The following is a 22,908-nucleotide window of genomic DNA, read 5'->3' on the forward strand; positions in this document are numbered from 1 at the left end:
TTTTTTGATATGTGCAGAGATGGATAGATTATCCTTAGAAATTAAAGGATGAAACAGAGTATTACGGAGTTTGGGATAAATGTACTATTGGTTAGACTCAAGGAGAAAAAGTCAGAACAGAGAAAAATCATCTAGAAGAGAGAAAGTGTAGATTTCCAACCTCAAAGTGAGCGTAAGATAGAGATCAGAAAGAATATGAAATAAGAATGGAAATGGAAGTTATGTTATAAATAGATGTAAATATGTATGTAAATATATAAATATGTAAATAGTATAAAATACAATATGTAAATGGTATAAAAGATCAATGACTAGGAAGATATATGGTATAGTATGTATGGCAAAATAACAGCCAGAAAAGTCACACTGTGTTCAACCTGTTTTAAAATGTTTTCTTAATACAAATTTACAAAAAAATAAAAAAAATTATTTCCTTTGCCTTCCTGAAGGTTGAAGTTAAGCTAACGGGCAGCTTTTGTTCCTCTCTGAATGTTGAACAAAATGAAACCTCTGTGTAAATATCTGTTCTATTGTTCAGTAAGGCAGTTAAGTGAATTTTTCCCCATTTTATATCCTTTCTTGCCACAGAAAGGTGGTGCACTTGTTCACTTATTTAGTGAATCACTGCAGTTGTTAAGTTGGTAACACAGTTGTTAAGTGAATCTGGTTTCCGCATTGACTTTGCTTGTCAGAAGGTCACAAAAGGTGTTCACACGACCCCGGGACACTGCAACCGTCATAAATATGAGTCAGTTGCCAAGCATCTGAATTCTGATCATGTCACTATAGAGATGCTGCAACGGTCGTAAGTGTAAAAAATAATCTTAAGTCACTTTTTTCAATGCTTCTGTAACTTTGAACAATCACTAAATGAACTGTTGTAAACCGAGGACTACTTGTGTAACTGATTAACTATGCATTTTGAAAGCTTGTTTTAAAACTCTCCCTTAAAATTGACCATGAAATGAAATGAAGTTTAAAACCTAAAAAGGTTCCTGCCAGAAATAAACAATTTCATACAAAACTTCTGGTACTGATTGCCATTAACCCTGATGCCCTAGTAGTGCCTGGTATTTTTAAAAGAGGAAATTAAAATTCTTTTTTCTCATAGAACCTGTTTATTTTTCAAACAAATAGCTCAGCATACAGAGATGTCTTACAGCCAGTCAGACAATATTTCCATCTAGGTGGCTAACCCACCTAGAGGTAAAGAAGGGGCAGAATAAATATTTTGCACCTTGTAGGTGCTTAGGATTTTCACTGCACCCCTCAAAATCCTCCCAATCAGCTTTCCCCCATTTTAGAGAGCTTTTAAGCTGCAGAAGAGATGCCTTAAAGTAGAGGTCTCCAACCTTTTGGGAAACAGGGACCGGTTCTGTGGAGAGAGGTTTTTCCATGGACCGGAGAGTGCGTGGTTTTGTGTGCTGCCTGCATCTTGCGGATAGGGCTTTGCTTGTTTGTGTGGACCGGTTGCTGGCATGCCGCGGCCTGGTACTGGTCCATGGACTGTGGGTTGGGGACCCCTGCCTTAAAGGGCTCCAAACACCAGTTTTGTTTCTTCAACTTCTCTAATGCTTTGCACAGAAAGTAAGCCTACACATTTCAGCTCTATCAATTCTGGTTCCACAAATCACCATATCCTAATGAGACCTGCTGTCAATGCTGCAAATACTGTATATTCTTGCTTTGACAATATGCAGAACTGTCTGGTATTTTTATAGTTAAATCAAGCAACAGTGAAAGGGGAGGAGAATAAGGAAAGCCCGGGAAAAAGAAACCGGAAGTAAATCACATCTTCCAAGTTAATTGGAAGATGTGAACCATGACCCCAGAATAGGGGAGGGAAAAATGTCTGGAATGTCTGTGCAACGGAAAAGGATCTCAGATCTAAGTATTTCCACCATGCCCTACTGACATCTCTGTAACCTTAATAAATGCTTTTAGGATAAAAATATGCCTGAAAGTCCCTTTAAGTGTTTCGTTAATCAGACACATGACATCTGCCTTAAGCAGAGTTTCAGCAGGAGTTTCATACCTGTTGTTGCATTGGCCAGTGATGGTCCGGTAAGGACTGTTCAGTGGACAATGGATTGGCCATGTCACATAATTGCAACCAGTTGTTTTGAAGAGTGTCTCTTTCTGGTCTCTGCTTAATATGTCTAAATAGGGAAAAATAATTGGAAATCAAGGATTTAATGTAATATTAATTTAATTAATGTTAATTTAATTGCTAATTATCAATTTAGGTAGTCCTTGACTTATGATTACAGTTGGGACTAGAATTTCCCTTGCTAAGCCAGTTGGTTGTTGAGTGAGTCATATCTGATTTTTTCACCTTTTTTGCACAGTTGTGAATCACTGCAGTTGTTAAGTGAATCATGTAGTTTTTAAGCGAATCCAGCTTACCTCATTGACTTTGCCTGTTGGAAGTTGGCTGGGAAGATCACAAATGACGATCACATGATCCTGGGATGCTGCAACCATTGTAAATACATGCTGGTTGCCAAGCACCCAAATTCTGATCACATGATCGTGGGGTTGCTGTGATGGTCATTAGTGTGGGATTGTAAATCATTTTTTTCAGTGGCTTTGAATACTTGCTAATTACTTGCTAAATGAATGGTTGTAAGTTGAGGTCTATCTGTACTTTAAAATTTTAAATTAGACATCAAGGACAGTGTTCAACCGCTTTAATTCTGGAAATAAGAATTTTTCTGGAGTCTAAGCTGTAGTATTCATGACCTAACATGTGGTGTTTTCTGTTTCTTGTCCACTTCTCACCCTGTTGCATTACCTATCTGGGAAAAAATTCTGAAGTGCTCCATCGTGGTTTTGATCACCACGATGTAAAAAAGATGTTGAGACTCTAGAAAGAGTACAGAGAAGAGCAACAAAGATGATTAGGGGACTGGAGGCTAAAACATATAAGGAACGGTTACTGGAATTGGGTATGTCTAGTTTAATGAAGAGAAGGATGAGGGGGGACACGATAGCAGTGTTCCAATATCTCAGGGGCTGCCACAGAGAAGAGGGAGTCAAGCTATTTTCCAAAGCGCCTGAAGGCAGTATAAGAAGCAACGGATGGAAACTAATCAAGGAGAGAAGCAACCTAGAACTAAGGAGAAACTTCCTGACAGTTAGAACAATTAACCAGTGGAACAACCTGCCTCCAGAAGCGGTGAATGTTCCAACACTGGAAGTTTTTAAGAAGAGACTGGACAGCCATTTGTCTGAAATGGTATAGGGTTTCCTGCCTGAGCAGGGGGTTGGACTTGATGACCTCCAATGTCCCTTCCAACTTTTTATTTTTATTTTTATTTTTATTATTATTATTATTATTATTATTATTATTATTATTATTATTATTATTATTATTATTATTATTATTATTATTATTATTATTATTATTATTATTATTATTATTATTATTATTGGAGGAACATTCTTTCAAGGCACTGTGATCAGGCCTTGTTTTCATGGACCCTCATTAGGCGTCTCTGGTTTTTCATCCTACCTGTAATATTGAATGGTCTCAGATACTTATTTTGTATTTTCTTCTCTAAGATACCCAAAGCAGTTTCCACATAACTTGCAGCTCGGATTGCAGTCCTGGTTCCTGCCACAGGTGCTTTTAAATATTTCAAAAAATCTGAAGGGTTGAGATCAGCCTTGTTCAAACTTTCTTTGATTCTGGAAAAAGAAGTAGAGTTGATGATAAACAACCACAATGGAAAATGCCATAAGAAATATAGTTGTGTTTACACAATGCTGTTTTTAAAATAGCAGCACGGAAGTTGCACCACAAAGAGAGAATTAGATCGGAGGTATTCTTATTATTTCATGTTATTTCCTTTCTTTCTACTTTCTACCATTTTACTACTTCATCAGAGTACCCTGTTCAGTCAACATGTATTGATTAATATATGCAGCCTGAATCCTTATTTTTCCCTGCCACAATAAATCTGTGCATTTTTCTTCTCTCCTATCTTTACTATTGCATTGCTCAAACATCTGGATGTTTCATTAGACTTAACTCTTGGGGAAGGGGGTCCTTCTACAATATCATATCTAAGAAGTATATGCTCAGATTCTTGAATGATTGATTGTAAGTTGCTGGACACCCAAACTCCTTCAGAGATAATGGATTAACTAGTTAGCGTTAAAAGCGCTTCTTGATACAGCAGACCAAATTAATGAATGAATGAGGATATTTAGTAAACAGGTGTGGGCTTGAGAATCACAACACTGAGATGGGCAACCATATAAATTCAAATAGAAACAAAGAAAAAGAAAATTTAATAATTTTCTACCTGCCTCAATATAAAGTTTATAATTTGGTGGCATTTTTGAGAAGAGCCCCCTAAACTTGCCTTCTAAGCTTCTAGAAGCTTCAGGCAACACAAGCTTGTCTCTGTGTGTGTGTGTGTGTGTGTGTGTGTGTGTGTGTGTGTGTGTGTGTGTGTATTATTGCTATTATTTGCTATCTGTTTCCTGGGCATATTTCTAAACGTTCATCATGAAAAATTGTGGCTTAGAGTCTGTGATGAAACATAACAAAGGAAGTTGCCTACAGTTTTACACAAAAGAATCTCACCTTTCCCGGGATAATTTAAATGCCTGATCCACCTTCTGTTTGGCTTCACTGATGCTGCTGAAAAAGTCACTACCAGTCAGCTTTTCAGAGGAATCCAGCTCATCATCATAATCTTTGGAATAATAAAATAATGTTAGAAGAAAAACAAGATTTTGGCAGGAGAGATGAAAAGGATGGCTACCTACATCATCCTAGGTAGCTATAACCACTTTAAGAAAGCAGAGTGGGCATCTGCTTCCCTATCCATCTTTATTTCTTGCCTATAATATTATTTACATTGTTAAGCCTGAAGGCAAATACTGCCCTGCTACTTATATCTTAAATCTAAAATCTTATATTTAAAAATATTGAAGCTGAATAGCAAGCAAACAACACTGAATATGTTTTGTGATATCTTTTAAAACCGCCCCCCCCTCAAGTCACTGTGATTTGACAGGCCATATAAATTTTCTTAATAAATAAATAAATAAATAAGATGTAGCAAAAATTGATTGTTACCAACAATGACTATCATGATTCTCTAGCCAGAAGTAGGGAATGAAGACTGACTCAACTATTTAATGACATTCTGCCCTAAATCAGGGTTGTCCACACTACATGTGCAGCCCATCTAGTCCAGCAGTCTGTTCTCACATTGGCTAACCAATTGCACAAGCAAGCTCTCTCATCTCCCAACATTTGGCTACCAAGATTAATAGCCAAGGTTAATCAAGGCTAATAGCCCTTGTTCTCCATTTCTGTCTTATTTATAAATACCCCAAGAGGCCGTTAAAAGCTGCATTTCTCCCCCCCCCCCAGGAAGAATTATGCTTGTAAAAAAGTTTCAGGAAGCAAAACAAGATTTATCATTTTACCTTCCAGGTTAGATTCAGATACCATCAAGAGGTTAAATGTTATCAAAAGACTGAGCAAACCAACTATTCTCCCCATCTCTGAAAAAGAAAGAAAAGAGAGAAAGTACAAATTGATCAATTTAGGGAAATATATTTTAGAAACCTACAAAAGCCGACTGCTAAAAGTAAACACAGATTCAGCATGTTCTTTATCTGTGACTTTCTAATTTTGTTCCAAACTACTTAGTGTTCCTAAGCCTTCATTTTTTTAAATGAATTTATTAGCACCTGAGATAAACCTTATAGAACGTAAAGCAAAGCTTTTAGAACTTCCTAAAGCAAAAGAGTTACAGTGAATCTGGGAGGCTTATAATTTAGCTCACAGTTGTTGGTGTGTTAGGTTTGTATCAAAGTAGTTTCCAAGATTAATTTCTAACAGAATAACAGAGTTGGAAGGTACTTTGAAGATCTTCTAGTCCAACCCCCTGCTCAAGCAGGAAATCCTATATCATTTCAGACAAATGGTTGTCCAGTTTCTTCTTAAAAATCTCCAGTGTTGGAGCATCTAATTCTGTTCTAATTCTGCTTCCTGATTTTCTTGGACATAATTTCAACATCTCATGCCATGAGAGAAATTGAATATTTGCCATTGAGATGTGAGTACCATAAACCTATCCAAAGATGCAAAATATAATCAAGAAGTATTCCTGACTGTTGGGCCCTCCAAGTCTACTTTTTACATAAGGCATAATCTCCATAGCAAAGGAATATTTTTTTAAGTACCAAATTCAGTTTCTAACAATTGCTGTTCAACATTTCCCAGCTAACAGGATTAAGATATCTATCTGTTGACCTTTGAGCATTACTTAAAGCAGGGGTGTCAAACTGCTGGCCACGGGCCGGATGCATCATGGCAAAACCACGCTCACCCCATTGCCGGCAATGGAAAAAAGTCACGATACGTCGTAATACGTCACGTGACGTTGCAATTTTGATACCCCTGACTTAAAGGAATCAGTGGTCTGACTCTGCAGACTTCTCAAACTAGAGTCTTCCAGATGTGTGAACCAGTTCCAAGAACTTCCAACTGATTGAGATGTTTGCAATTTGATGTTCCTTGCATATCTGGAGGGCATCCAGGTTATGGGAAAGTCCTGCTAAAAATGGAAGGATTTGCTTCATTTGAAAATGAAAGACATCAGATTCCTTATCTTGGATCCGTGAGAAGCAAGGCTAAGATGAGAGCCAGGGAAAGGGATTTTTTCTTCCTGAAAGATTTGAGAGGCATTATCAGTCAGAGCGGGAAGTATGGAGATAGAAATATTAGAAATCTGAATATAAAGTCCTGTTTCTATCAGGTAGAGGTGGGAAAAGTCAGAAAGTCATCAGAAAAAAATTATATGGGCACCATTACAGTTGCATTGTAAAGGACACAGGTTTGCCCTGCACCATCATGCCTCTGGATTTCAGAATTCTTCCAATGCATAACAAAAACAAATCCCAATACAAAGCTTATTACTTTGCATAACTAGATTGTTCTGGACTAGATGGAAGAGCCAACATAGTGAATTAAATAAATTAACAGAACAAAAGAGTTGGGAGGGGGGTTGTTGCAGTGTTAACACTGATCATTTTGGATTAAATGAACCAAAAGCACTAGGAGTGACATGAAAGTAGTCTTCCAATATCTAAGGCTTTGCCACAAAAAAGAAGAGGTCAACCTATTCTCCAAAGCACCTGAAGCAATGGATGGAAACACATCAAGGAGAAATCCAACCTAGAGATAAAGAGAAATTTCCTGAGAGAACAATTAATCAGTAGAAGAGCTTGCCTTAGAAGTTGTGGTTGTTCCATTATTGGAGGTTTTCAAAAGAGATTGGACAGCCATTTGTCTGAAAGGAATAGGGTCTTCCTTGTTGAGCAAGAGATTAGACTAGAAGACCTCTAAGATCTTCCAACTCTGTTATTCTCTTCTGTTCAAATATCATTTTTCAGTTTCCTAAGCCCATAAAAAACCTAAAATAGTGTTGAGAAGCAGATCAACAATCAACTGGAAAGAGAAAGGGAGATCAGTTCCTCATTGGCAAATCTATCACCTTCCCATCAATCACAAGATAAGTGCTAAAGAGGGCAACTCTCACCTGCTCTGTTCTTCTTCAGATGATTCTCCACCCTGTTTTGCTAGATGATGTAAGCTTTTATACTCCTTGGATCAATAGGTGTGGACATGAACGAATAAGATGGGACTTTTTAAAAAAAACTTTGTTTGATTTGGGCTATTTCAAGATGAAACATAGAAAGCCCACTTCCTTGTTCTTGAAATGGTTCTTGAAATATTGATTCACGTTAGACAAGAAAAGATCTGATATCATTAACGAACACCGTGTCTGCCAATAATTTTGCACTATAACCCACATCATTCCCTGCAGATTAATGTTTGGGCAGTATGGGAGGAGTTTCAGACTAACTTCTCAGGAAAGCAAGAGTGGCAATTTCTGGGGAATCAAAAGGGACTGAAGGAATGTTGAAACAGAAGTGGTGGCATGGTGGCTCAGAGGTAAAGATGCTGGGTTTGTCAGCTGGAAAGCTGACAGCCCAGGTTCGAGACCTGAGTGCCATGAGATCGGGTGAGCTCCCATTCTCGCCTCAGCTCCTGCCAGTTTGGAAACATGCAAATGCAAGTAGATAAATAGGTACCACTTTTGTGGGAAGGTAACAGAACTCCATGACATCATGCTGGCCTCATGGCCATGGAAACATCTAGCTCAACGGCCTCAAAACAGAGATGAACACTGCCCCCTATAGTTGGCAATGACTAGTGGAGTAAAATCTGCAGGAACTCTTTCCTCTAGGGCAGTGGCTCCCAACCTTTTCTATACCCCGCACCCCTAGAATGCTTCTGATACATTCTCGCACCCCTTACAAAAGTTCAAAACAACAGCAATGAATTATGCATATACACTATAATTTTGAAAACCCACGTTTTTGCACCACCCCTGGAATATTGTCTCACACCCCCAGGGGATGCGAGCACCCCTGGTTGGGAACCCCTGCTCTAGGGAATCAAAAAGGACTGAAGGAACTTTGAAATAGTTCCACAGTGATGCCAACCATGTTAAAAGTTACCATTAAAAACAAAATACTACTTCCCTTAATAGTAAATGAGACCAAAGGATCTCTTATTTTAACGCTGGTGGCTATATAAATGTTTGAAATAAATAAGTACATAAGATTGACTGAAAGGACCCTAATAATAATACAGTACCAAAGCAGATGGAATCCTTCTCTCCAATTATCATGGCTAGAAAATGGCAATGAATGATGCATATACCCTATAATTTTGAAATTTCTAAACCCATGTTTTCGCACCCCCTGGAATATCGTCTCGCACCCCCAGTTGGGAACCCCTGCTGTATGCAAAAGGCAGATAAAAGCCCAGCACTGCTTCTACTTGCTTACAGTAGATGCTTCATCTAATGAGCTATTTGTTGTCTTTGGGGGATAGCAGGGTAGCATTCAGCATTATAGGGGAACCTTTGATTATGTGATGATTCCCTACTATCACTGATGATGTTACCTGTTTGGGTAGTGAAACATCTGCAAGAAAACAACTAAGCTCAGAAAGCACCAAGGCCCCCTCACGTGTCAGAGATCTTTTCATGCTGTTCCTACAAAAAGAAACTTGAGTTGGTCGAGCCAAAGCAGACTAAACTTAAATTACCTAGTGTGCTTCCTGGTTGAATGGGAACTTGAAGCTGGATTTCCCCATGCAAAGTCCAACAACTGAATCATTCAATAGTGCCTGTGGGGCTTCTGTGTTACACGCTAATGTTTTTCTTTCTGCCATGTCTGCTTCCCTTTAATTTCTAAACATTATTCTAACAGTAAAAAGTAAAGTAAGTGTAGCCCGCAGATGATGTCTTTACCCATTCCTGCTCCATCCCTCTAGCAACAAGCTCTCCTGAATTCTAAATAGTTCCAGTTTTTTAATGCCAAAATTGCTATATATATTTTTTGCTCAATCACATTCTTTGCTCAATTGCTGAATTCTATTGTGAATCAAAGGAAGGGACCCAGGTTAACATTTGTCACTAGAATTGCCAACACTGCTGAAAAGGAAGCTTATATCTATGTTTGCTGAGTTTCCCTAAATTTCACACAAGTGCAATTTTAGGGTGGAGTAATACAAAAAGCAATCTTGCAGAGATCTGCTGGCCAAATATGCAAATCAGTCAGAAGTCCCAGGCCAGAATCCAAGTAAAGTAAGCTTCACTTACTTTACTTTTTACCATTAGGTTCTTTATCTATAGAGAATTTATTAGTTTATGCACCATTGGGGTGGCATCCATGATAATATTTAACTATGTTGTGGTTCTATTTGGGTTGTTTGTATAATTAGCAAGATTTCAGTTTAAAAAATAATCTCCTGTTTTTCTATTTATTTTTTTTAAGATCCAGTTCAAAGCCCAACTTGAATTTTCTTACTAGAGTCCTCTTCTATTAATTTAGCAAGATGATTGTTTGTATTGATCATAGGACTCAACAAAAGGAAAGATTCTGCAATATATAAGCAAATAAAATAGTTAAAAATCCAAGAACAATGAGCCTGATAATATATTTACCACTAAGAACACATTATTAGGCCTTCTGAAAATAAAAAAATTATAAATCTCCAGTCACCTACGCTGAGTCACCTCTGCTGTGTTCCAACGTTAACTTTAAAGGAATCCAAATGTTTTCTGGACACTCTCTTAGATGGATCTCAGTTTCTGATCTGGAAAAACTAGGGCCGGCAGGTTGTGTGATTTTTAATAGTATTTTTATTAAAAATTACAATCAAAAGAATAAAAACTAATACAAACTAGAAATACAAAAAAAAATAAAAAAACAAATAGCGTGGAAAATAAAAAATAAAAAGAGAAATAGAAATAGAAAAAATAAGAATGTAGTAAAGAAAAGAAAAGAATCATATAAAGAAGTTATTTCCCCCTTCATTACATCAGGTATAAACAATTTTAGTAACTTATCACCTTTTAAAATACAAGAAATGTTCCCTTCTTCCAATATCCCCTGTCTTATTTACAAACAAATCCTTAAAGCCTTATTGTTCAGTCCTGATCAGTAAAATTCCATTAAGGATTAACAGAGATAACAGCATATCTATTTTGACCTTGATCAACTAAATCAACTTTATACAGGTAGTCCTTGACTTACAGCCATTCATTTAGTAATCTTCAAAGTTACAAAGGCACTGAAAAAAATAACTTATCATTGTGCATTTACAACCATGGTCCCATGGTCATGTGATCAAAATTTGGACACTTGGCAACTAGCATGTCTTTATGACAGTTGCAGCATCCCAGGGTCACATGATCAGAGAAATGGGGTACAGCAATAGATTTTTATAAGGGAAGCTTGTCTGAGGTAAAGTGTCTACATGCTGATTCTAGGATGACACTTGAGGTGTGTGTGTGTGTAGGTATTTTTATTCTAATGAACATGCAGTTCCTTTGGGAGACCTAATTTAATTAACTGTGTTTGTGTGTGCAGACCTTATCCTTTGATATGTAGATTAAGCCTAGGTAACTTATTTGAGGGAGGATATTTGCTAATTTTAGTTGATTAACTTAGTTTCAGCTTGACTGTCAATTATCTAGTGGAGACATTGATTCTCAGACCATTGTAGATTCTGTTAATATTTTAAGGGGAAATGAAAACAGTGTAAAAAATAAAATATATTTGGATATACAACTTCTCACAGCCACTACATCTTTCACTGATCTGGTTAAACAAACATAAGAGTAGAACCCAGAGGTTGATATTGTTCCTATTTTCAGTTTTGGAAATAGTAATGTTAATGGGATCACAATGGTCATGTAAAAATAGCCCAACCATATTCTACAGATTTTGTGTTGTATGTAAAATTTAGGTAAGGGTATACTTAGGAACAATTCTACGTTGTTGGCTTTGCCAAACACTTTAGATTAGTCCAAGACAGAGTTCTCTAACTGGTTATTCAATGTAAAAGCCCTTATATACCATAGTCTTTTCTTGTTATAAGAAAACCTATCACATTAAGCTATAACCAGCCCGTTTGGTTTGTTAACCTGAATATTTAATGCATTCTGTCCGTCCAATTAATGAACCAGACATTAGTCCTCCAGCTCAGCACCAGGGTTGTGAAAATGAGCAACTTTAAGATGTGTGGACTTCAATCCCCAGAATTTCCCGGCCAGTATATGTTAACTAATAAAAGCTGTGCGGAGTTATTGAATGAAGTCTTTCTCAGGCTTACCTGGAGAACCATTAACTTTTTTGTGTGTCAAGATGCTACTACACACTGTTACCTCATAAAATATGAAAGGATGGGACCAGTTCAGTTACAGGAATACTTGATTGACTCATGAGGTTACAACAGACGTCAGAGGTGACTTTAATAGATAGAATTATTTTCCAGATTTATCCGATTGTCAATTTTCCAATTCCGATTTTGCTGAAAAATAATTCATAAGAAACACAAAACAAATGGAGGGGGTCCAAATTTTCACTTTATTACTCCAAAGCTGGTAAGTACAATGATTCGCTGGTGTCTTGCATTCGAATAGACCAAAAATAAGAGCCACTATTTTACATAGTTTTTATAAATATGCAGATACATTAATAGGAGACCTCAATAGAAAGAACTGTGTTATAACATACAAGAAAACACAATATTTGCCAAAAAGAAAGGCACTGGCATGGCAATATATCACACATGCTCCTTGAAAGGCAACATAGAAGTTTTTGATATACGATTTACACTGACATTTACACCAGCAACATTCTTAGAAACTATTCTTAGAATGTTTACAAAAGAAAGTGGTAAGAAGGCACAGCAACATGCATTAATGCTAAAAGCAATCAGAAACTAACAGACACAAGCTGCCAAAGTAAGAAATTCCATTTGCAAAGATGCTACATTAGAGTTTTCCAAAAACACATCTGAATATTTTATTTCTATAGGTAGTCCTCAATTTATGACCACAGTTGGGGCAGGAACTTCCATCATTAAGTGATGCAGTCATAAAGAGAGCCATGCCTGATTTTATCTTTTTGCCAGGGTCATTAAGCAAATCACGCAGTTGTTAGGCAAAGACTCTGATTGTCAAAAGCCCCCTGGGAAATTCACAAATGGCAATCACTTCACCCTGGGATGCTGCAATCATCGTAAATACATGCTGCTTGCTACATCAATCTCCACAATAAAAGAATGGATGAAAAAACTGATGGAGCTAGGGGAGATGGCAAAACTGATTGTTTTAATTAGAGAAAATAATATATGCAATAGTGACGAATATTTGTAAAAAAATATCTGGAAAAGAATATATCCAGTTTTGTTTCTACTTGGAAACTGCTTCCAGACCTATTGCTTGAGACAGGAAAAAAAATGAAACCTTGATTTTGAGTTTTGTTAACTTAGTTTGTTGTTACAGAAATGGCCAGTACTTGATAAGTTGGTAAAGTAAAAAGTCACGGCTATTTTGTACTTTACTGTGCTGAAAAAAGTTGGAAGTCAATGCTTGTTTTACCCCATTATACTACACTTCTCCTTCCCCTCTTTTTTCCTCTCCCATTTTCCTATTTATTTTCATTTGTATTTTATATTATGATTGTTTGGAATGTGGCTCAAGATCCCAAAACAAACAAACTCACTTGGAATTCCAGCAACAAAGTTTTATTTAAAAAGAAGCATTTGCAAAGGCTTCGTGAGCTGAAACACACGTAGGAGTCCAGCCACACCTTAAAGAGCTGTTTGACACATTTTTATATCCTACCCACCCCCACGCAGATTCCCCCCCTCCCCTATCGCACTCAACACCCCTTCCCTAATCATCCAATAAACTAACCCGGACCGCCTAAATCCACTGTCCCCCTCCCCCCATGTTCCAGGAAGTTCCTTTGTGCACATCCTATCTATCACCATCTAATTTTCTATCAACAAAGCTCAATTCTTATAATTATCTCTATATTTGTTTGCAGTTATACCTTTGCTACCTTAAGCTCTAAACTTTATCCTCAGTTTTTGTGTTTCCTCTACTTGCGGTTTCACTTAGCTAGCAACATCTGCTTTTCTTATTTGTATATAATTCACTTGTCTGAATTTATGACGTTCAGGTGGCTTCTTCTATCGACCTTTAGACTCATTAGAAATTTCTGATTAATAATCTACTCCTTTCATGGTAATTCTAGCAAGCATTTTTTTTTAAAAAAAGCAAGTGCAACCTGGTTGCAAACCACTTGACCTCTGATCACATAACTGTGGGGACCCTGTAACCCTGGTAAAGGCAAGGACTGGTCTGATTGTAAGCCACTTTTTCCAGAGTCGTAACTTTGAATGGTCACTAAATGAATGGTTAGAAGTCAAGGACTACCTGTATAAGAAAACTTACTGTATGTTTACAAGTGGTCCTCAACTTACAGCCATTCATTTAGTGACCATTCAAAGTTACAACAGCTCTGGAAAAGTGACGAATGACCAGTTCTCACTCTACCCTTGCAACTTCCCCGTGATTACATGATCAGATTTTGGGCACTTCATAATTAGCATATATTTAGGACAGTTGCTCTGTCTCGGCGTCATGTAATCATCATTTGCAATCTTCCTAGCCAGTTTCCCAACAAGCAAAGTCAATGGAGGAAGTTACATACACTTAACCACATGATTCACTTAACAACTATAGCAAAAAAGGCCATCAAATGGGGTGCCGCTCACTTAACAACTGTTGCTTAGCAGCAGACACTTTGGGCTCAATTGTGGTGATAAGTCAAAGACTCCCTGTGGTATGAACAAAGCTGTTCCTACTTTCAGAACCCCATTACTGTCTCTTTTGCCTCTGCTTCTCTCTCTGTAGTGCTCACTAGCTTTCCTCCAGGGTGACCAAACCTAACTGATTTCATACATGGTGATGGTCTTCTAATGTTGTTGTCCCCAATTTGGGTCTGAGCCTGGTGCTGAGGCCGATGAAGAACACCAGACACAAGGTGCAGGTTTTTGTGTTCTTTTAGTGAAGCGCTCCAAGAAAAAGATCCTGGCCAAAATGCCTAGGAACCTCGAACCACAGAATTAAGAAAAGCTTTATTCATTTCCACAAAAGCAGAAGGCAGGATAAGGCGGGACATATAAGAAATATCATCTAATAAACATTTTAGTAATGATGTAACAATTATTCTATTGGTCTCTAACCATCCATTCCCAAGCCTTGGCTAACAAGTGCTTCAGGTGTTATCTAATACAGGGGTTCCCAACCTTGGCAACTTTAAGACTTGTGGACTTCAACTCCCAGCATTCTGGGAGTTGAAGTCCACAAGTCTTAAAGTTGCCAAGGTTGGAGACCCCTGATCTAATGCACGTTCTATTTGCTCCAAGCCATCTCTATTTCTAACTTTTAGCTGAGGGCTGCAAGATGCCTAACTCTTTGTTACTTTATCAGCTTTCTAACCACCAAGAATTGTTACAAGCTTTACATGTGCATATTCCCTGTGAATAAGCATTTTTTACTCTTGCCAGACAAACTCCACAATTACAGGCTTCCCGGTCTCCTTTCAAGTATACCTCATAGCCTTGCTTTGTTATAGCTGACAGCTCATTAATGTTGTTGGTGTAAGGAGAAAAATGATACTTTTTTATTGGTAGAAGGACAAGTGAAGCTGGCCTCAGTTACATGTTGGGACAAGATGGAGGCAAGCTCATAGGCACATGGCTATAAACAGGCCTGTTTAGGCAAGAAGAATGATAAGTCACTTGATCTTCCCCAATATGACCACAATGCAAAATTTCAAACCCTGCACATAATTTCATAGCACAATTCAATGCTGGGAAAGGCAGCTCATATTTATTTTTACCTCCTCTGATTTTAGATATTGCCATATTTTAAGAATTCTGGGAGCTGTAATCCCTACTCATTTGGAGGGTACAACTTCATAAGCTCTTAATCGTTTTCAAAAGAAAAGTTGATTTTTTATTTCCAGTGCAGTTATATACTGAGAACAAAATAATTTTAAAACTTGGAAGTATGCACATAGTAATTCACTAGCTCACATTTGTACTAATTAATGATAAGACCAGCTATCCTGATTAAATGATTAAAAGCTCCTATCAAAAATATTCAAAGCAGTGATTTTCATAGGGGAGAGAGATTGAGGACAACAGAGCCACAAAAGCAACATCACACCATCACAATTCAAATTCCATGCCTTTTGAATATACTATAGATCAGGGGTCCCCAACCCCCGGTCCGTAGACCAGTACCAGGCTGCGGCATGCAAAGTCCCATCTGCAGGATGCAGGCAGCACACAAAACCACGCCCCCTTCAGTCTGCAGAAAAACCTCTCTCCACGTAACCGGTCCCTGGTGCCCAAAATGTTGGGGACCTCTGCTATCTGCTATAGGTTGAGATTTCAGATGTCCCAAAGAGGCAGAACATGCAGCACAAAATATCTGCTGGCACCCATGATTGAACATTGTGTGAACCTGTCATAGGAACGTATCATTCCTCCTTAATGATAAATAAGGTATAAGGAAGCATCCTGGCTATTTTTCTAGCTTGGTAAAATCTTCCTCCCTTTCATTCTTTTGTTCACGTACATAATGAAAGAAAATCAGAGCAATGTGACAATGAGTTAATAGTTGTTTATCTAAAACAAACTCTGTGAAAGATAAACATTAGTATTAATATATACAATAAAGTTATTAACATATCAACATGATAGTGAAACAATGCTTCTTGAAAAAAATAAATATTCTTCCTTTTACATTGGCACAGCTAGCCGGAATTTTTAAAGGTCTTCCAAGAACGAACTTTACACAATGCTTTACATACCAATGGTGGATATAGTAGATAGAAAACCTCTTTTTGAAAACCCTGTTTTCCCTCTCTCTCTCTCTCTCTCTCTCTCTTTCTCTCTCTCTCTCTCTCTCTCTCTCTCTCTCTCTCTCTCTCCTTCCCTCCCCCCTATGATGCAAAGCTATAACATGATTACTTATAGTTTATGGAATAATCCACCAGCCAGTTAAACCTGGAATACAATTCATAATTTCTTGGTTTATACAACTCATATTGACATACTATTCCTATTTGGGTAACCAAACTTATGCAGAGTGCACAAAAGAGGTAAGAAATAGCAAGCCAAAGAGATTGTCTATATACGACTTCATTCTTTAAACATCTCTGTATTTTTCAAGATCTCATTAATTCCATCCAGCCACCACTTTTTCTGTCTTCCCCTTTTTTCAGCTCATTCACTCTTCCTTCGTCAAAGGGACATGGTCCCAAATGCAATTCTCTTATTCAATTATTTCATCTCTTTGCTATTTATTCTTCTTACATTCTAGGTTACAATCTTCCATATACTTTCCATATACATTTATCACCCCAGATAGCCCATAGATATTGACCTCCAGTAGTTCTGGCTGAAGCTTTTGCATTATCAAAGCTTTTGCATAATGCTTTTTAGTAAGCTAGAAAAATGTAGCTTAGATTATTATCCTTGCGACAAATGTAATAGATGTAATACATTCCTATGATACACACATGCTATTGTTGATGGAAAATTGTTCATCAGGGTCCAGTCCAAGCCGAGAATAAACAATACGGCGACTGTTTTAGAAAGAAGATTGTAGTTTATTGAAGAGAGCCAGACAGAAAGATGGCTCTGAAAGAAAAAAAAAGCATGTAGTAGGGAGTGGGTTTTTATACCTTCCTGGGCTTTTGTTTGGATTGTTCCTATGTCATGAACTTTGATCTGAGTCTGAGTGCCTTTCTGGTATTCTGATGGTGGTGGGTTAATCCTATTCTGTCCTGTCTTAGAGTTTGGGTGGGGTATGTAGATTTTAAGGGTCTTTGTCTTCCTGATCTCTTCAGCTTCTAGCTGGAAGGCTCCAACCTTTCTGAATGGATTATTACATCTGCATTTCTAAAAGCTGGTTTCTGCTGAGTTGTCTGGCTGGGGTGTGTGTGGAGAGTTTTCTGCCTTTTTAAAAGATCTTCTCCATTATTCCTTTGGGGAAATATATTCTGCCTTTTTAATATTCCCAAAAATATTTCTTTTCTCTGGATTGTCCCCACAATATCCCCCCTTTTGTTGAAGGAAAAGTCTTCATCACTATCAAAATACCAGCAGTGTCCATATTCCACCCCAAAAAGTGGAAACCCTCTATGCTTTATTGTATCTATTTCTCTAGGCATGGAGGAAAGTCCATTCTCAAAGGCTAATGGATCCCCATGGATATCAAATGTCCCTGGGAGACTTTCCAGATTATATGAGCCATTCCTTTGGAAGTTCTGGTCACATTTTGGAATATGGAAATGATTGTATCTCAGTAGTTGTCAAAATTACTGCACAGCATCCTTCCCGGAGTGTCAAAACCCTTTTAATCTTCTGTGGTGTGCCCAAGCTGGAAAAATGATGCATTTCCTTTTAATTTTCCACTGGGAGAGGGAACATGGAACAATTTCAGCATGTTCTTGCTGGACGAACAAATAAAGAATAAATACTCAATTGTATTTAGCCTAAGATAGGGTATGAAGCTGTTGGTTGCCCTGTGTAATGACTTTGGGTAGAAGAGAGACAAGGAGATATGTTATGATTTTTTTTTTGAGACTCTGGCTGATTGTTGAAACCATTGATCAACTTCAGGAGACTGCCTGAATTGAGCATGGGTATTACATCCTTGGGACTGTTCTGATCATTCCTGGATAAATATGTCCTGGGGCAGGGGTGGGGGGTGTCTTATCAATCTCACAGAATCTGGTTGTGGAATTCTGGGGGAGGAAATCCACAAATCTTAAAGTCGCCAAATTTAAAAAACACTGATCTAGCAATAGCTATAGCACTTAGACTTATATACCACTCCATAGTGTTTTACAACACTGAGTGGTTTACAAATGTCAGCATATTGCCCCCAACAATCTGGGTCCTCATTTGACCATCTTCAGAAGGATGGAAAGCTGAGTCAATCTTAAATCAGTCAAGTTTGAACTCCTGGCTGTGGGCAGAGTTAGCCTACGATACTGCATTCTAACCACTGCGCCACAACGGCTCATGGTCTAAATCATGACTTTACTTTTGAAGGCATGTGGGTACATTTTGAATTTGAGGAAGGATACTCTCATACGGGGACTTCTTTTTTTTTTTCCAATGAAAACTTTTTATTAATTTTTCAAATAACCCCCCCCCCAAAGTCTTAATACAAATATAGTATACATTAATGAAAAAATCATATTAAATACAAACATAAAAAATTCAGAGCAGCTCGGCAGCCCCCCCCCCCCGCATCCACCCTCGCTTTCACCCTTCCTACCTACTTCCCTCCTCCCCTCCTATCCTCCTACCTACACCTCTCTCCTCTCTTTCAACCACCCTACACATCCCACCTCCTTCCTTTCCTCATCCTTCGAATGCAGTTTGGGGGTACTAGCCGAGCATCTCCTTTTCATAAAACTTTACATTATTTCTCTACAACATTTTGATACACCAACTTTTACATATCTCTACCCTCCTTCATCCCCCCTCCCCCCCCGGACTTCCCAGAACTGAGTACAGGGTTAAGCACATATCATCCCAAGTCTAATTAAAACTACCCAACCATAATACAATCAAATATAAACATACTTTAACTCTAAAAACAAATAAACAAATATCAACTTAATATAACCATAAAATATATAACTATATAATGAATAATAATATAATTACATAAATTATAATAAATAAATAAAAATAATATAAAGTCTACTCAAAGGCTATATAATATTTCATACGGGGACTTCTGAAGTGAGATTATTGGTCACAGTCACCCATTTGATAGAAGGAAAGTACAGATAGTACAGTACAGATTTACGACCACAGATAGGATCAGAATTTCCATTGCTAAGAAAGGCAGTTGTTAAGTTGGGCCTGATTTCATGATCTTTTCTGTGATGATTGTTAAATGAATCACATGGTTGTTAAGCAAATCTAGCTCCTCCAATTAAGGTTGCTTGTCAGAAGCCAACTGAGAAGGTCACAAATGGCAACCACATGACTCCGGGATGCTGCAATTGTTGTAAATACATGCCAGTTGCCAAGTACCCAAATTTTGATCCCAGGACTATGGGGGATGCTGCAATGGTCATAGGTCTGAGGACGGGTCGTAAGTCACCTTTTTTAGTGCCATTGTTAACATTAAATTATTGCTAAATGTATGGTTAAGGACTATCTGAAGGCGGACTTGCTCCTAAATCCTCTTTAATCTCTTCAGAATATTTTTTACAATTTGAGCAACCACTTGGGAGCAGAGGAAAGAGGCATACTTCCAAAGTTTTTTAAAAATAAGAACACTGGGCATCTTTTTCCTGGTGTTTTAATTTCTGAGAAAATTAACTAGGCTCTAAGTAAGATCCATTATTAGAAATAAATACATTGCTGAAGACTGGAACTTTTATTTTTCAGCAAAATATTCCCACTTACTTGTAATTAAAAACAATCTTCAAAACATAGATAAAATCCGATGGGACATAGAGCTTGTGTCATTTAGTGACTGTTCAAAGTTACAATGGCACTGTAAAAGTAAGTTATGACCATTTTTCACACTTATGACATGGAAGCATCCCCATGGTCAGGTGATCAGATGCTTGGCAACTGGTTCATATTTATGATCGTTGCTGTGTCCCAAGATCCTGTGATCACCTTTTGCGACCTTCTGACAAGATTCACTCAACAACCAGGTTACGAACTTATCAGCTGCAGTGATTCACTTAACAACTATGGCAAGAAAGTTGTGAAATGGTGCAAAATTCACTTAACAAATGTTTCACTTAGCAACAAACATTTTGGGCTCAATTGTCGTGTTAAGTCAAGGGCTATCTGTATAAAGGCCCTCTGTGTGTTCCTATTTGATTTACCAATAGCAGGCCTTCTCATTAATAATAGTACTACTAGTAATATTGTGCCTTCAACAGTCTTTTAATTTTTTTTAAGAAGTAAAAAACATCTTAAGAAAAAAGAATGCACAAAATTATAAAAGAGAAAAATCTGAAGAAAAAAAAGAAACAGAAATGTGCTAAATGTACATTTAGCTCCTTGAGGTAGATCAGATTTGAACACGTTATGAATATTAAAATGTTTATTATAAGGTTGCAGTAACTAAATCTTGCAACTCTGAATCTACCTCCACCCATCCCTGCTTTTAGTCAAAAGAAAACTAAGGAGGGTGAAATCTGACACATATTCTCAAATTTCATTCCTTCTTTGCAGTTCTTTCTCTTGTTCCTGAAGGTTATTCTCATAACCCATTATAATCAACTGATAACCTGAAGACATCATTCATTGCAGTCATACATGGTTGGTCTATATTTTTTTTTTAAATAAATTTTTTATTAGTTTTTCAATTAAAAACAAAAACATAGATCTTTTATCACAATATCAACCCCCAAAAAATAACACTAATCAATACATTCACGGACGCGTCCAGTGTCCCCCCCCTGCACCACCCTCTTCCACATACCACACCTTCCTACTCCCAAAACTACCACCACTCCTCCTTCCTCCCTCTTTCCTACATCCCTTCCTCACTCAACCGTCCCGTCTTGTGCAGTTGAGGCACCACCGGACACCTCCTTAAAAATCATACATATATGTACATATAAATCTATAATACAAACCTACCCCTTTCCCCCCTCTCCCCCCCAGGACTTCCCAAAGCTAATCTAGGAAATAAACACACAATAATCAAATTCTATCCCCAACTACTCATTATTACTACACACTAGTATTAACTTACTGTGACTCTAAAAAAACATTAAAATACATACAATTTTTTTTTAAAATATATCAATATTTGTTATACATATTTTTGTTTAAAAATTTTTAATCAAAAGCTACATGATAATTTTTCAACTCATACTTTCTCTGAATATAATCTATCCATCTTCTCCACATTGAGATAAATTTCTCCTGAGAATGATCCTTCAGGTACGCGGATATTTTTGCCATCTCTGCAAAATACGATACTTTCTGTCTCCAATCATCCATAGTTGGCAAGATCTTTTTTTCCCAATTTTGAGCAATTAAGATCCTTGCTGCTGTTATACAATACAACATCAATTTCATTTCTTTTTGGTCCAAATTGTCCATAATACCCAATAAGAATAATTGTGATGTAAATTTTATCTTTTTCTTAAAAATCTGTTGAATATTCCACCAAATCTTAATCCAAAAGGCTTTAACATCCCTACATGTCCACCAAATATGATAATAAGTAACATCCATACTGCCACATCTCCAACATTTAGGTTGCAAATTCGGGTACATGCAAGACAATTTTTGAGGATCCAAATGCCATCTATAAAACATTTTATAAAAATTTTCCCTTAAATTCTGTGCTTGAGTGAACTTGACATTTCTTATCCAAATTATTTCCCAAGTTTCTAACTTTATTGGTTCTTGAATATTTTGAGCCCATTTAATCATACAATCTTTAACCAATTCTGTTTCCGAATCAAGTTCTATCAACACACTATATATTCTCCTAATATGGGCTCTACTTTGATCTTTAGTCTGTTTTATCAAGTTCACATCATCTACCATTAAACCCAATTTTTTATCTATATGCCATCTCTCAACCAATTGAAAATATAAAAGCCAGGACTGGAGTACATTATCCTGTCTTAACTCTTCCAATGATTTAATTTGCCAGTCCTGTCCTCTTAACCTAAGTAGATCTCATGGTTGGTCTATATTAATCACTCTTGCAAAATGCTGAATAGTTGGAGCCATGTTTGTTTCTAAAGCTGAACAATATGTCTTTTATGTATTTATGTGTTTATTTTCTCTATCCAAAAGTCGACTCGCATGGCATCCTGATAGCCCCCTCCCCTTTCCTTCTCCCTTTTCAAGTTAGTCTTGACTCCTGGTAACTGTCTAGACTAGTCCCTGCAGTTTTCTTGGCAACACTTTCAGATGTGGCTTGCTATTTCCTTCTGCCTAAGACGAGAGTGTATTCCAGGATTACAGAGAACTGGTTTCCTGGTTTCTAGCCTCTTGCCTTTAGCCACAATACTCACTTGGCTCTGTAGTAAGAGTAGTAGGTCCCACAAGTCTAAAATAGCCTCCTCAGAAAAGTTGCCTAGCACTGTCTACAAATTTTCAGCGATAGGCAAATGCCTTTTAGTTGAACTAAGTAGTGACGCTTGGCTTTGGCTGACCTCATAAAGCTAAGCAAAGCCCAACTTGATTTGTAGTAGTTCACTCAACCATAACTAAGAAATAAAGGCTAAGTGGGGAGAGAGGAACTCCCCAAAGGTAAACCACGTCCATTTTATAGCCAAGAAAACTACAGCCATGTCTTAGGCATCAGGCTTCATTTTCCTTTCAATATGTTTGTACAGTATTATCCTATACAGTACTTGATTTTTGATTTTAATCTTAGTGCTGTAATAAAGCCCAGCAAACTATTCAGTTTC

At 37.4% G+C, this 22,908-nt stretch overlaps 1 protein-coding gene across 1 annotated transcript in view; it reads right to left on the reverse strand.

Moving 5' to 3' along the window:
- Nucleotides 1-22,527, reverse strand: part of MPO (myeloperoxidase) — a 36,826-nt gene extending 14,299 nt beyond the window's left edge. Inside the window, exons 1-6 of the mRNA XM_015817199.1 lie at nt 22,510-22,527; nt 5,449-5,526; nt 4,595-4,706; nt 3,515-3,690; nt 2,036-2,159; nt 1,197-1,200 (exon numbers count right to left, since the gene is read on the reverse strand). Coding sequence (XP_015672685.1) covers nt 1,197-1,200; nt 2,036-2,159; nt 3,515-3,690; nt 4,595-4,706; nt 5,449-5,524 — 492 coding nt within the window. The 5' untranslated portion in view covers nt 5,525-5,526; nt 22,510-22,527. The remainder of the gene's footprint in view (nt 1-1,196; nt 1,201-2,035; nt 2,160-3,514; nt 3,691-4,594; nt 4,707-5,448; nt 5,527-22,509) is intronic.
- Nucleotides 22,528-22,908: the final 381 nt, after the last annotated feature.

The sequence above is a fragment of the Protobothrops mucrosquamatus genome, unplaced genomic scaffold (genome assembly GCF_001527695.2).
Source record: "Protobothrops mucrosquamatus isolate PMUCROS unplaced genomic scaffold, P.Mucros_1.0 scaffold562, whole genome shotgun sequence".
NCBI lineage: Eukaryota > Metazoa > Chordata > Lepidosauria > Squamata > Viperidae > Protobothrops > Protobothrops mucrosquamatus.